The sequence below is a fragment of the Mirounga angustirostris genome, unplaced genomic scaffold, assembly GCF_029215605.1.
Source record: "Mirounga angustirostris isolate CCGP_5_RB_7025 unplaced genomic scaffold, mMirAng1.0.hap1 SCAF_1, whole genome shotgun sequence".
Lineage (NCBI taxonomy): Eukaryota > Metazoa > Chordata > Mammalia > Carnivora > Phocidae > Mirounga > Mirounga angustirostris.
The window spans coordinates 167,053,263-167,068,773 of NW_026991709.1; the positions used below are offsets into that span (position 1 = coordinate 167,053,263).

General features: G+C 39.0%; 1 protein-coding gene across 1 annotated transcript in view; it reads right to left on the reverse strand.

Moving 5' to 3' along the window:
• GRM7 (glutamate metabotropic receptor 7) overlaps positions 1-15,511 on the reverse strand; it is a 392,637-nt gene that overhangs the window by 98,120 nt on the left and 279,006 nt on the right. Inside the window, exon 7 of the mRNA XM_064592455.1 lies at positions 8,978-9,913. Coding sequence (XP_064448525.1) covers positions 8,978-9,913 — 936 coding nt within the window. The remainder of the gene's footprint in view (positions 1-8,977; positions 9,914-15,511) is intronic.

The following is a 15,511-nucleotide window of genomic DNA, read 5'->3' on the forward strand; positions in this document are numbered from 1 at the left end:
CACTTTAGATGCCAATCTCAAGTCCAGGTTGTCACCTGTGCTTACGACCTACAGGCTATAGATTAGAGGTTTCAATAACACCCTCCTTAGGTTTGATTAATTTTCTAGAGTGGTTAACAAAACTGAGAAACATTTTATTTACTACATTACTGGGTTTTTTGGTTTGTTTTGTTTTTGTTTGTTTTAAAGATTCATTTATCTATTTGAGAGGGACAGAGAGAAAGAGCACGCATCCGCTCATGAGTGCAGGGAGGGGCAGAGGGAGAGAATCTTCAAGCCACCTCTTTGCTGAGCATGGAGCCTGACATGGGGCTCAATCCCATGACCCCTGAGATCACGACCTGAGCTGAAACCAAGAATCAGACACTTAACCCTCTGAGTCACCCAGGTACCCCTTGTCGTTGTTGTTGTTTTTGTTGTTGCTGTGTGTGTGTACGTGTGTGTGTGTTTTAATAAAAGGATATAACTCAGGAACAGCCTGATGGAAGAGAAGCATAGTGCATAGGTATGGGGAAAGGACGCAGAGATTCCCTGCTCTCGGAGCATGCCATTCTCCCCAAATTTCCAAGTATTCATCAACCTGGAGACTCTCTAAACCTTGTCCTCTTGGGTTTTTATGGAGGCTTAATTATAGGCATTATTGATTAAATCATGGTCAGTGGCAATCCATTCAACATGTGGCTCCTTCCCAGAGGTCAGGGAGTGGGACTGAAAGTTTCAACTCTCTAATAACATGGTTGGCTCTCCTGGTAACCAGCCCCAATCCTTCAGTAGGGTCCAAAAGTCACCTCATTAATATAAAAAAAGATACCTTTATTGCTTTCATCTCTTCAGAAATTCCAGGGGTTCTAGGAGCTCTGTGCCAGAAATGGAACAAAGACCAAACATACCCTTATTATAAATCTTAATATCACAACTACCATGCAAACCATTACTCATAAGAAAAGAGGAATCTTTTGAAACCATAAATCCAACAATGTCCCACACATCCCTGCCCTAAAATTCATTGAAGAACATTTACCCCTCCTTGCCTAAAAAACAAAATCAAGCATACAGGGTCCTCAAAGCTCTTACCTCTCCCTGCCTCTTCAGAGTTACTTCCTGTCATCCCCCTAATCCATACTAACCCCTCTACCTTCAGTTTTCCCAAATATAGGACTATTTTACCTTCTACGGACTCTCCTGCCTTAACCTAGAAAGCAATTTTTGCTAAGGGGATCCTGTGGTGGAAGGATACAGTTCTCCTTTACTGAGCATTTACCATGTGCCATAGAGTATTTGAAGTGCTCTTATACTGTAAACTCATTTATATAATTCTGGTTTCATTACCAGTACAATTTATAGTTTCAGTACTGTGCACATAGGCCTGTAGGCATAAGAGCACTTAATGATTAAGTTTCAAGAAACTAGAAGAGGAGCAGAGAAGGAAGAGGGTTTTTGGCAAAGCAATTTTTAACAGCTTTATCGATATGTAACTGATATATGATAAACTGCACGTATTTGAAGTATGAAATTTGATCAGCTTTGACATATGCATGCATCTGTGAACCCACCACTACATCAAGAGAGTGAACACATACATCACCCTCCAAATTTCCTTGTGCTCCTTTGTAATTCGTCAGCCCCCCACGCATCCCCAGAGAACAAATGATCTGCATTCTCTCACTAGAGATTAATTTTAATGTTAAAAATATTTTGGTATAAGTGGAATTATACAGTTCATATTCTTTTTGTCTGTATTCTTTCAGTGAGCCTAATTATTTGGGATTTAATCATGCTGTTGGATATATCAATAATCCATTGCTTTTTACTGCAGAGTAGTATTCCATTCTATGGTTAGATCACAACTTGTTTATCTATTCAGCTATTGACGGGCATTTTTTTTTTCCAGTTTCTGACTATTAAAATTAAATCTACAAAAAAATTATGTGCAAGTGTGTGTGGACATATTCGTTCATTTCTCATGGGTAAAGAGATAGGAGGAATGGCTAGAGTAGTACAGAACGTGCATGCTTAACATTTTAAGAACTTGCCCAACTGTTTTCCAAAGTGGTTGACTAACTTGTACATTCCCACCAGCATTATGTGGGAGTTCCAGTTGTTCCACACCTTTACCAGCACCTGATATCATCAGTTTTATAAACACTGTACTAAGCAATTCAAAGATCTCATTTTCTCTTACACAAACCCAGAAGTAGGAATGATTATACACATGGGGCAGATGGAAGAACCTAGGACCCAAAAGCTTAAATGACACATCTCTGCAATGTACACTGATTAGGTTCCGAGTACCACAGCATGATGGGGTACTGAGGAATGGTCTTCTAGGACCACAGGGCATCTGGGACCTGCACAAAATACTAAGTAGACCAGTATTGTGGTCTGTACAATGGGTATCTCAGGATCCCAAATCTGGATTTGGCAACCCCCTGACTGCTCATCAGCAGACTATGTTCTGTTATCATTTCCTGTGCTTTGAGAAGAGTTGTTTCTGAAAATGACAGGTAGACTTTGATGCTCTCAGAAATGCTAAAGAACAGAGATTTGTCTGAATGTCCTGATACTAGTTACAAAAGTGAGGCCTGGGTCCTTGTGACTGTGTCCTTTGGAGGCTGAGATCTCAAAGTGAAAGATACTTTGGACTCTCAGGGGACACCCCACGGAGGACTGATTCAAGACTTGCTAAGTTTTTCCTTTTAGCAGCAATTTCTCTTTCTTGAGCACCTCTCTGTTCAAACCTTTAATGGTGGGATCTTTTGTTTTAATATACTAAGCTATTTCCTTATTAGTTCTCACTCAGTTCAGTTATACACAGGCTCTTGGATTTTACCTGCTGAACTAGCTATTTCAGCTAAAGGAAGGGACTAAGATGGTGAAGACTCCAATTATCCTAGGTGACTGCACCTGAAATTAGCTGATCCATCATGAGGGGAATACAGGACAGCACTATCCCAAGCCACTGACATGCAAACAGCTGGCTTCAGAGTGCTGTTTGGAGAGGAGCTCAGTTATCATCAAGGTCACAGCAGGAAGCAGAAAGGAGACAGTTCCATATGCTTCTGATATAAATTGGAACAGACAAAACTAAACAACAGAAGCAAGACCTCAACCACCAGTATATTTGCCCAGCACAGCATGGGTGCACAAATGACCTCAGCCTAAGCTATGCACTGGGACACGTCTCTCAATTGTGTTTAGATGCAGGTGAAGGTTCTACTAAGTATTCCAGAAAAGTAAGGATTTTTGTTTTAAATTTTTTTTTTAAAGATTTTATTTATTTATTTGAGAGAGAGAGAGTGAGAGACAGAGAGCATGAGAGGGAGGAGGGTCAGAGGGAGAAGCAGACTCCCCGCCGAGCAGGGAGCCCGATGCGGGACTCGATCCCAGGACTCCAGGATCATGACCTGAGCCGAAGGCAGTCGCTTAACCAACTGAGCCACCCAGGCGCCCAGGATTTTTGTTTTAAAAGACCTTTGTCTTTGTATATGTATATGTGTATATCTATGTATCTAGAGGCAGGGTCATCAGACTGTTGGCAACGACTATATACAGAGAATGGGAGGAAGTCCTTTCTCTTGCCTTTAGTGGGCAAATTAATTAGTGGGCAATTGCTACTTGCAAAATTCAAAAAAAGAAAAAAGTATCTCTAAGCATATCTCCATTTCAGTAACAAAGCAGCATAACACAAAAGGAAAGATAAGGCATATTATATTCACATATTCTTCTAATGTTCAAAATGTTCAAAGCAGCTTTCAAACCTGTTTTATCTTTTCTAGTCCCTCAGGCCTTCTTCAAACCAGCACCATCTTTTGCCCATCTATTACAAGAGCTACTTGACTTAGTTTTCTTAACTCGAGATGCTTCACCTTTGCTCATCCTTAAGTACTGGCCCTGGAATTCACATTCCAAAATACCCTGTGTTGACGTTCTTCCCACTTTTATAAACTTGTGTTGGCTTACAGGGATAAATCCAAACACAGTCCTCCATAATTTGGATTTGTTGCTCCTCACTGCATCATTATCTCTGTCATAGGGCCCAGGCCTCCAAAATCGGGGAGGGGGGGATTGCATCAGAGGGAAGACCTTGCATAATTCAACATAAGCATAAGGGAAAATATCAGCCTGAGAAAGGAAAGCAGGTATTTCAGCTTATAAGCTGTAGTATTTAAAATCAACTTGGTCCGTCACTTTAAAAAGATGGGATTCTTGCCAAAAGTTTAATTTGGGAATGAAATGTTGGGGTTCATGCTGTTTTAAAGTTTTCCCATAAAATGCAGTTTTATTAGATTTTATTCTTACACCCTCATATTTTCAAGAGTCAAAGTTGCATTAAACGCAATCTGTGTCTTCAGTCTCTGTACCATGTGGTGAAAATCCCACCCCCTACTTTTGACATGGGATGTAATTTCTCACTGGGTTATCATAGCGCTTCCTCTGCCTGGTAACTTCAGTCCACTTGTCGCTTTTCCATAAAGCAGAAGTGGAGTTCCTGTTTCTGGGTGTCTGTCCTGCATTCCTTGTGTGACAACTACAGCATGCCTCACACTATTCAAAGGTGTGAAAATATTACTCCCGAAGAGAGCTAGGACTGCTCCTTGCTGTATGGCATTTGAAACTTTAAGAGATGTGTAATCAGAGACGAATTAGAGACTAATTCAAGTGCATCCCCATTTTCCTATTCTTTTATATTTAAGTCGATTAATTTTAATGAAAGGCACCCAATGGCTCTTGCACGAAGTCAACAAATAGCTCAAAACCTCACCTGGGTTCAGGGGAAGCTCACTGTAATTGATTATCAATGTCTGCCTAGGGCATGGATTAGGAAATGTTTACCTACCTGCCAAATATTTCTGATCTGTCATATCAGTCCTAGATTGGTTTGCTTTGTGTTCAGATTCTGGGGAGCTATCTGCTACATGTGGACAACCAAAATGTTGGTTTATAGTCCAAACCCCCTAGAAATACTCTTGGGAAACATTCTGCCTGTCCTCCTGCTACCTCTGGTTGCAGGGTCCATGCCTTGGTCCTGCCTTGTAAGGTCTCTGACCATAACCTTGGAGTTGACACTTCATTCAGACCTTCTGAGTCTAGACTTTGTCTTTGACTGTGAATAATGTCTTTCTGATCTCCTGGTTCCTTGATCTCTAGACCTCCCTGTTGCTTGAGATGAGAATTAATTTATTCCTAAAGGCTCTAAAATTAGAGATCAGGAAATATTTATATGACATATTTCGTAATCCTGTGGATTAGGAAGAAAATGCTCAAGTAGTTTTAAGACGCATGCTTGGTTTGCACTGACATCCTTCCAGCATGCTCGTTACAAAGTCTAGAGTTCTATGTCCATCCTATTGCCTTATTGAACCAGTTGGGAGGGGCAGATACACAATATTTAAAAACAAGTTCCAATGGGGATTATCATGGACACAATTTTGAGAACCACAGAGTTAAGGACCCTGAGCTGGTTCAGAGATTGCTAGCAGTAGCCCTACTTCTGTCACCTAGTGGAATAATTCTTAAATGAAAATCAAAGAATCCAATTATTTAAGTGTTGTAATCCATGCTGTTCTATTCAGCTATGTGCAGAAGAATGGACTGCGCGTGGCATTACAGAAGACATACTCCTTCCTATAAGCCATTACTCTTTTTCCAGCCTTTTTCTCTGAACAGAAAATGCCTCAATCCTTTACTTTCTCCTCTTCTCATCAACCGCTTACCCAAACAAACATATATGCCACCAAAGGGAAGACTTCTGAGACCCTCCAACATCACTCATTTTATATCAAGGTCTACTTTGCCTTTGCAGAGCCAAGTGGTGTAGAGCGTGTCTCCTGATCCATGTATAAAAAATTGATACACTGGTTTACCTAGAAAGTTCTCCCAACAACAACTGGCTAAAAAGATCTGGATAATCATAGCATCTGCAGGGTTTCTCCGACTTTGGGAGGGTAGCTTGTATCCTCCCTACCTAAAGCATGCTCTTTTCCAGGCTGCATGCAAAAAAGATACGTAAGCCACAAACCAAGCCTTTGTGTTAATGGAAAACAATCTAGTCCTCTAACAGCTCTTGCCAGTATCCACTTCACTAGACCAGCTAATAACTCCTACCGTGCTATTACTCTACTATTTGCGGTGTTTCCTTGAATCATTTCAGTCATCTAAATAGAATTCCTAAAACCAAGGATCATTCTCTTATGGCTTAAGTTTACCTCTTCCATCCCTGACCACGCTGCATGATCCCCATTTTAAAAAATCACAGGATTAGCAATAATAAAACAAGATAACTGTAATCTCCTGCATCCTTCTTCACAAAAGCAAAAACATACTGAGTGTTGATGTTTCACAAGAAAATAAACATTTATCATCCTTTATGCTGTGCTAAGGAACTCAAGTGATAAGAAATTTCACAAAGATACACCTAGCATAATCAGAATGAACTCAATTTCCTAACACAGTAAATAGTTATTACTGAACTCACTGCCTAATCTTTTTTTTTTCCTGTTACAATGGAATTCTTCCACTTAAAACACTTAAATTGTTTGATCTAAATAAAAATGTAAGGGCTGTGATTCTGAATATTGCTAGCTTGGCAATGATGCCTTTTTCTGTGATCTCTGTTGCATTTGGCAATCTGCCACCTTCCACAATTTAAATTCCATGGTTTCATGTACAAAAACTATCTTTAATTTATCACTCATGCTTCTCTAGCCATATGCCTATCTTTAAGATGTGTGAATTTCCATATAAAATTCACTGTTCCCATTTGGCAATTTAGTACCTTTAATTGTGCCCATCAACCATGTAAAACATCAAAACCCATTGAGAGTATACAAAGAAAAAATATGTGTCTTCTCAACTCTAGGATACAAAGGACACTGCTTGAAGACAGCTTAATTTTTTCCTGTAATTCAGTTCTACCAGCTCAAAGCCTTCTAGAACAACTGGGATCAGTGAATTCAATTCCTGAAACCCTGCATCATTTTCAGGTTTTTAAGTGAGTCAATTATACACTTGACCTTACTGAAAAGATTCATAGTCATGACTAGAAATGGCTAGAAATGACAAATGAAATGGTAGACACGTACATCGTCAAGTATCATTACAAGACCCTTCTACAAAACAGCTGCAGGTATTCCTGCCTTTTGCATTCCCCAAGACTAAATTTACAAGAAAAGGATTTAATGTTTTTAACCTGTTACATAGGCAATTGTGTTTGTTTTAATAAAAAAAATATTATTATCTTCATAGGCTTTGATGATTGTGTACACATCACTTCCCATAAAAAGTTCAATCGTTATCAACTTACCAGCATATATTTGGGAAATTCTTTTTCTTTTTCTCTCTATTGCATTTCACTACCCTAACTCATATTTTACTATTCCCCTGGCCCAGGGATAGATAGAAGCAATAAAATGCAATTCAAGTTGGTTTCATAGACAGTAAACATGCATTATGAATTTGAAATATACTGTTGGAAACATACTATGCTTGTTGAGCATATATTTTAGAACTTCCTCTAAGACACTTTACACTAAAACCGTATCTGGAACCACTCACTGTCCTTGGTTGCAGAATTCTCTGTGGTTTTATGAGATACTCATTTAAAACAAACAAACAAACAAGCCCCCAAAACCCATACAGTCCAAACTGATAGCTTCTGAATCAAATAATTTAGGTGAAAGACATCTTCTCAGGTGCAACACCAGTCAAATGTCATTAATTATTTATATGATTCTATGAGAACAGAAGTAACATTGAAAAACTCAGATTCAACTAATTCCTAAAGGCACAGATTTGTGAATTTGTAGAGATTCCTACTTCAATCCTTGCTTTCCTCATGTAGGGGACTAAGTCCTTGAATGTTTTGTAGACTTCTCCAAAGTAACATGGAATCAGGCTAGCTTCCCTGTGTTCTAACTTCTAATCAAGCCGTAACTGTGCTCTCTCCAAGACAGCGTGCCAGTTAGAGCTCTAGGCCTGGGTCTGGCTTCCCCTGAACCACCCTGTCAGAGCTGACTTCATTGAATGAAGGACAACACATCTTATTAAGATCAACACATTAGAACTGCCTCATTTGCATATACACAAAACCATATCCAGGTGAGTATAAAAGTCAGATGTGTATGAATCTCACCTAGAATCAATGCTTTAGTTTTGCCTAATTTGCACGCCTGTCAAACCCACAGCTAGACATGCATTAATCGCTTTAAGAATCAACACATTAGGGCTGCCTAACTTACAGATTTGTAAAAATGCATAACTATATGGGGGCGCATGCACACTAGCCTTGTCTAGGACAACGGGTTAGGGCCCACTAATTTTGAACTTCCGAGGCTCGATGACACTAGCTCTACTGCATACTGTCCCTCCCGCTGCTAGAAAGTTGAGTCTCTGGCATCCCTCTGAATCACTTGATGTGATTCATGTTCATCTAGTTTTAGGGAGCCTAGGGTGGAACGATAACCAAAACCTTCCTATATTCATCTATTATATATATACATACACATGTAATATGTAAATGGGCAACTCTAATATATTGTGTTGCTCACACCCTAGATCCAATCCACAGTGACAGCCTAAATGGTCACTAAGAACAGTGAGAGCGAGCTAGTAATGACCATCCTCATCCTAATGAGGGATTGTGGCCTTTTTCTCCTATCCCAAGGAAACATATGTATAAGAAGAGAAGGTGGGTAATGAATGCATAGGAAGGTTTAATTTGGATAGATCACACAATTTTATACTGGATAATCTCTTGCTACATTGAATAATTCTATCATGAATTAACTTGAAAAAGCTACCTTTGATTGGTTTCCAGTGAAATGAACATAGCACAGTTCCCTGCAGTTTTTAGATTTCTATAGCACTGATGCCTAGTAATTCAGGATATAAAACTTCTCACTCTGTACAATTGATTCGGTTTCAGTATTTACAAAAACACATTTCTGAAATGCACAGTGTGGTGTGCATTTTCACTTACCTTTTCCGCTGACTGAGCAGTGCCAAAAAAAATGGGAATGAAGGCAAGCCACACTATACATGTCGTGTACATAGTGAATCCAATGGGTTTGGCTTCATTAAAATTCTCTGGGACACCCCGAGTCTTGATGGCATACACAGTACATGTGACCATGAGAAGAATGCTATATCCCAAGGAGCAAATGATTTGGAGGTCTGTAATGTCACATTTGAGAACTCCCCTGGCCTGCTCAGGGTTCATTGTCTTATGTTCATCATAGTCTATGATGATGTTGGGTGGGTCAACACCAAACCAAATGAAAACACCTAGAAGCTGAACTGATATTAAACTGGAAGTTATGGCCAGCTGTGATGTTGGGCTTATGAGTCTGGGAGCTGTCACTGATTTCTTGCCCTGCTCAAATATGCGATAAATCCGATTGGTTTTTGTCAAGAGGGCTGCATAACTGATGCACATACCCAAGCCCAGGAAAACTCTCCGGAAAGAACACACTGCCACATCAGGTTTGGCTATCATCAGGAAAGTGATAATGTAGCAAAGAAAGATGCCAGTCAACAGAACATAGCTCAGTTCCCGCCCGGATGCTCGGACAATGGGCGTGTCATTGTAGCGGATGAAAGTGGCCATGACAAAGATGGTGGCGATGATCCCCAACATTGCTAGGAAGACAGGGATGACGGCCCAGGGGGAATGCCACTCTAGTTTGATGATGGGGATATCCTGGCAGCCGGTTCGGTTTTCATTGGGCCTCTGGTCGTAGGGGCAATGTTGGCATGTCATCTCATCAAACTGGTACTGGTAGCCGTCGCAAGACTCACAGGTCCAGCAGCACGGAGTTCCCTTCTGTGTCTTCTTTCTTTGCCCCGGCTTGCATGGCAGTGTGCATACTGAGGGGGGGATCTCCCGTACTCCTTTACCCCACTGCATGTCCTCTATCTGCAGCATAAGAAATGAGAAGGAGTAACTGGCAGATTAGTTGAGAGAAAAGGGAAAGAATGGAATATAAGTGATAACAGCAGCATTTCAGACTTGACAACATTAAGCAACTATTCCCCTCCCCCCCCAGTCAGTATGAACTACAACTAAGATCTGACCCCAACCATTCTACCCCAGCATCCTTACTTCTTACCACTATGGAGTATGGCAAACCTGCTTGATTCTAAGAATTCGCTGTGGAAACTATTAAAAATACAAATCCCCTGTTCCTACCCTAGACCTGCCAAATAAGAATATGCTAAAAATAAAAATAAGTAAAAAGACCTTTGGATCTTCAACAAATGCCCAGAGGAGTCATATGATAAACTGAAATAAAAATCTTAAGAATGCGAAAATTTACATGTATCTCCCCTATTAGCTGCTTTAAAAAAAAAATGCTTTAAATTTATTTTGAATGATATTGCAATGTTGACTACCTTCCCTAAAATTCTGTAGGCCTCACTGCCATTGTCAATGAGAATTTTTGAAGCAAATTCAGTCTAGTCTACTATTTATCACCTAGATCAACAAGGTTCGTTACTGAAGGCTGTAATGGTAGCTGACTTATATCTAAGTGGGAAGCATTTGATTAAAAAAAAATTATATGGTCTAGAAACCTTATTGTTTTAAAGATCTTATTTATTTATTTGACAGAGAGAGATAGTGAGAGCGCACAAGGGGGGAGCAGCAGGGGGAGAGAGAAAAGCAAGCTCCCCACTGAGCAGGGAACCCAATGTGGGGCTTGATCCCAGGACCCTGGGTTCATGACCTGAGCTAAAGGCAGATGCTTAACTGACTGAGCCACCTAGGCATCCCCTGAAAATCCTTCAATATTGGTCATGTACCTACCTGGAGATGAAATTTAAAACTAAAATACCATATCCTAGAGGAGGATGAATGTGGATTTGCTTACTTACAATAGTGGTTTTCTGGAGTGGAATTCATTGTCAATAGTGTCGTGAGAAATAATACCATTAGAAACAAAGAAAAAGTACTATTGGGCTGAAATTTCATTGTAGCAGAGATCTCCCATTTGCCAGCAGAGCATCTACTCTTCCTCCTTCCTGACGTCAGTTCCTCAGGTCTATTTTGTATGTGCTTGCTGTAAGATGCAACTTACAGGGAAGCCCTGTGGCAGGGACAGGCATGGGGAAGGAGGTTTGCTCACACGACCCAATCTCCACCAATCAGTGTATTGCACTGGTTCTCAAGCTTGAGCATTCATCAGGATCACTAGGAGGACTCCTTATCACCCAGTAGGCTGGTCCCCACAGTGGAATCTTTTGGTTTTTTAGGTATGGGAGCGGATCTGAAAGTATGTATTTTTTTTTTAAAGGATTTTATTTATTTGACAGAGAGACACAGTGAGAGAGGGAACACAAGCAGGGGGAGTGGGAGAGTGAGAAGCAGGCTTCCCGCGGAGTAGGGAGCCCAATGGGGGGCTCGATCCCAGGACCCTGGGACCATGACCTGAGCCGAATGCAGACCCTTAATGACTGAGCCACACAGGTGCCCCAAGAGTATGTATTTCTAACAAAATCTTGGGTGATGTTGCTGGCAGTTCTCTAGGGACCACACCTTGTCAAAAACGGATACATTCCAACCCCCTACCCATAGAATATGGGTCAGGGACAGGATCATTATAGAATGGAAAGGAATTTAATTTTACCTTTACTAAGATTACACACAATAAAAATCTTTTGTTTTTGTTGGACTGGCAATTTCTAGGATGTAAAGATGCCAGTACTCATGGCTATAATAAGGAAGGAGTTTGTAAGAGAAAGAAGTCAACTCAAAGGAAAGGATTACTGAGAAAGAGAAGAGAAAGATTATTGATTAGACTGTGTGAGCTACTTGATATAGCCATGCCTGAAGCATGTGCCCTAGACCTCACCATTATGCAAGCCAATAAGCTCTGCTATGCTGAAACACATTAAGTTGCATTTCTGTTATAACCAACAGTCCTGAAAAAATATGTACTAAATAAACACTTTCAGTATCTATACGTTGCAAAAGGTGTCCTAAGTCAGCAAATTAATTTACAGGATAAAACCCAATGAACAAATTTAACTGATATTCCCCATACATTTTTAATACAGTTGGACCAAAAAATAGGTTAGAAAAATACTGGAAAACCTGAGGCTTTTAAAAAAAATGTATAATTTTAAGAGATAAGGGGGAAAGAAAAGGAATTTATTGCTCTTGGAAGTTTAATGCCATATTAAAACAGGGTGCAATGTATAGCAGGGTATGATACTTCCATCAAAACTTGAATGAGAACTATATTCAAAATCTAAATCAAATGCAGGTAACTCTGAAAAAAATGGCTCAGGGATTAAGCTTCATAAAGTATCATAACCTTCTATGGCTGAATTTAAACTTTAAGCAGAGACCCAAGAATCATCAGATGACTCATGTAAACTCATTTGCCTGAACGCAAAGCCCAAGTCAGCACTAGTAAATCTTGCTAAATATAAAACATAACCATCTCTTTCTCAACATCATCATTTTTGAGGCAGTAAGTCACTGGCAACCATCCCAAAGTCATAGAATTAAGGAAATAATTTGTAATAAGAGAGGAAAAGATACGCATTAACTTTACAAATGTCAAATTGTAAGAAGTTGGGACCTAAAAAACTGCTATTATTAATACAAACATTTCCCAATGTCAAATTAAAAGGTCCTGCTCATGGTTAATAAGAAAGATTAACAACAACAAAAAAACCCTATAAATAAATTTCATTAGCTAAACTTGAGATTGCCTGATTCCAACACTAGTAGATAGTAATATGGCATATGATTAAACTTGATCTATGGGAGTAGATGTAGGGCTTTATATAAATATAAAAACAAATTATCGTTATCTGTAATATTTTACAGCCAATTTGAAATGTTGCCAGCTCACTATTTTTTCCTCCCTTGGAATAAAATAGAATTCCCAGCAATGCTAAATTGCTTTCTTTCCCCCCTTAACTTATCCAAATATATACAAGAGCTGTAACTACAAACATTACATTGACTGATTACTTAATTTGTTTTCAATTTTCATTTAAAGTATATCTCAACTCAGTTTAATTGTATATATTATAGCAACAAAGTTGCCTCTTGCACCAAATGAACAAAAGTCTAATTTACTTGCTTTGCCAACAAAAATCATTATTGAAAATATACTGTGTTGAATGAAGGTACCAACTAACCTTTAAAAGTTTTAGTAAGTGAGAATTTTTTTAAAACGATACATTTGATTTGTGTGTATTTATACCCAACCACACAAACTCAGTGACTTGTTTCATAAGAAGAAACAGTCAGCTGCAAATGCCTATGGGTACTTATTGAAGGGAGAATAATCATTTAGGACTACGAAAACTCAAGTATAATGTCAATTTACTTTGCCAGAGGCTAGTGGGAATGCAAATTTCAATTTTATTTTGAACACTGCAACAAAACCATGTTTCAGTTAGCTATACTTGGAAAGCCAAAGTTAAGGTGCAGAAAGATTAGAAAAAAAGCACTAGAATGTTTACTACTGCTATTTTCTTTAGAAGATATAGTTCTATATTCTCTGATAAGGATGCATTTTCTTCCTGGACACCAATGTTTATGGATATTGGATACTGGATCTGCTCAGTAGCTGCCTCATGGGGAAGAGATGTTGAAATCCTAGCTGTTAGCAAGAGAAGAGAACTTTATTGATAGTAGCATCAATTAACACAATGTGTGGCACATAGATTATGTGGGTAGGTAGATCAATGGTTTAGGAAAGAAATAATAAAGAGTTCTGTCAATGAAAGCAAAAATAAGCCTGATGTAGAGTCCCAGTAAAGTGTTCTTCACTCTTAAAAGAGACACAAATTAGAGATATAATGTCTTTAGTTTTTGAACTTTGATGTGTGCAAACATGATGTATGGAGCTGCAGCAGCCATTTTTTAACCATGAAGAGACAAGCTACGGGAAGAAGTCAATATACTGAGGATAGAAAAAAAAATAGATAAAAAATAATCTGTGTCAAACAATGAATCATGGAACACTACATCAAAAACGAGAGAAAGAAAGAAAAGAAAGAAAAAAATAAAATTACCAACTCTCAAAAAAAAAAAAAAAAAGAATTTGTGTCTTTGATGATGTTGAAATAACTTCTAGGCCCAAGATGGAGCCACTCCTTCCCAGGGTGCCATGTCAGCAAACCAAAGTTAGATAGGTTCTGTGTCCCTATAAACAGGCTCCACTTGACCAGACACAGAGTGTATCCAGTCAGCTAGTCCCCAAACACCAAGCCAACTCTGAGCCTTCTCACCCCAAACAAGATTAACTATATGGCCCCAACCAATTAGGTATTTTCTGTTTGTCTTTTCTTTGTTTAATCTTTATCCTGTAAAAAGCTTTCTGCCTTCCACCCCATTTTGTGGTTCTCTGCAAGGAGACTGTCTAGTTCATGAATGTTAAGATTAGTTAGTATCATCTAAATTGTCTTTATTAATCATTCTTTAACGGTGGCATAATGATATCACCAAATTAACCAACACACATACCATGGTACCCCTGAATTTCAAACATGAAATGATAAACTTTCCTTACTGGATGACCAACACTTCCTGGATAGTCTACTACTTGCAATGAAACATTCCAACAAATACACTTTTTCTTACTTCTGCATCTGGTATGTGAAGACCTTCTGACTGTTAGGCATAGCCAGTAATTCAAATTCCAACAGGGAGATTAGGTAGCTCCAGAAGGAAAAGGGATTTTCAAAGCATATATGATCAGACACATTCGTCTTGTCTCCTGGGAATGCTCCTAAAAGAGAGTGGTAAAGCCCTAGACTCTGAACATCAGCTGTGACTCCACTGCTTCTGCCTCGGAGAGAAACAATGAAAAAGCACCTGTCAGCTAAAGTTCTCTAGCACATGTGACTGGCAAAGAAAAATTGGAGTCTGGCTCCAGTAGAGAGTTCGCTACTCCACAGGGAAAGTGCAGACCTTATAATCACTGGAATTTTAAAATAAAACCAAATTAGTTGCTGTCTTACTGCCAAATGCAGAACTCAAACAGAGATAGAATTTTTATAAACACTGTTTGGTGCATCATTTTTATCTAGAAGAGATCTGTTCTTTTCCCTACACAGACATTTTCTATATGAAAGAAAATTTTGTCGCTCCAGGGATATTTTCTTTAGCGAAATTCCATTTGCATGTTTCCAAAGCTTACTCTGTAGACCAAGCTGGCTCGTGCTTTTATTGCATAATTCTCTACAATATTATTTTTTTTACTTATTAAAACCGTAATAGAATGAACTAATTTAAAAAGAGCTTTCTTATTAAAACACCATTTGTTCATTAAAATACATTTGTCCTGTCCAATTTATGGAAAAGGCTTTTTAGGAAACATGCAAAGGAATGTTGAATTTTTGATACTACAAAAGAGCCAGGATTCGGTTCTAGGAGGGGGCAGAGTGGGCAAGGTGAAGGGGCTACTGAGAGCTTCACAAGGAATTCTGTAGCAGCACTCAATGACTTTTTTTCTTTTTCTTTTTCTTTTCTTTCTTCCTTCCTTCCTTCCTT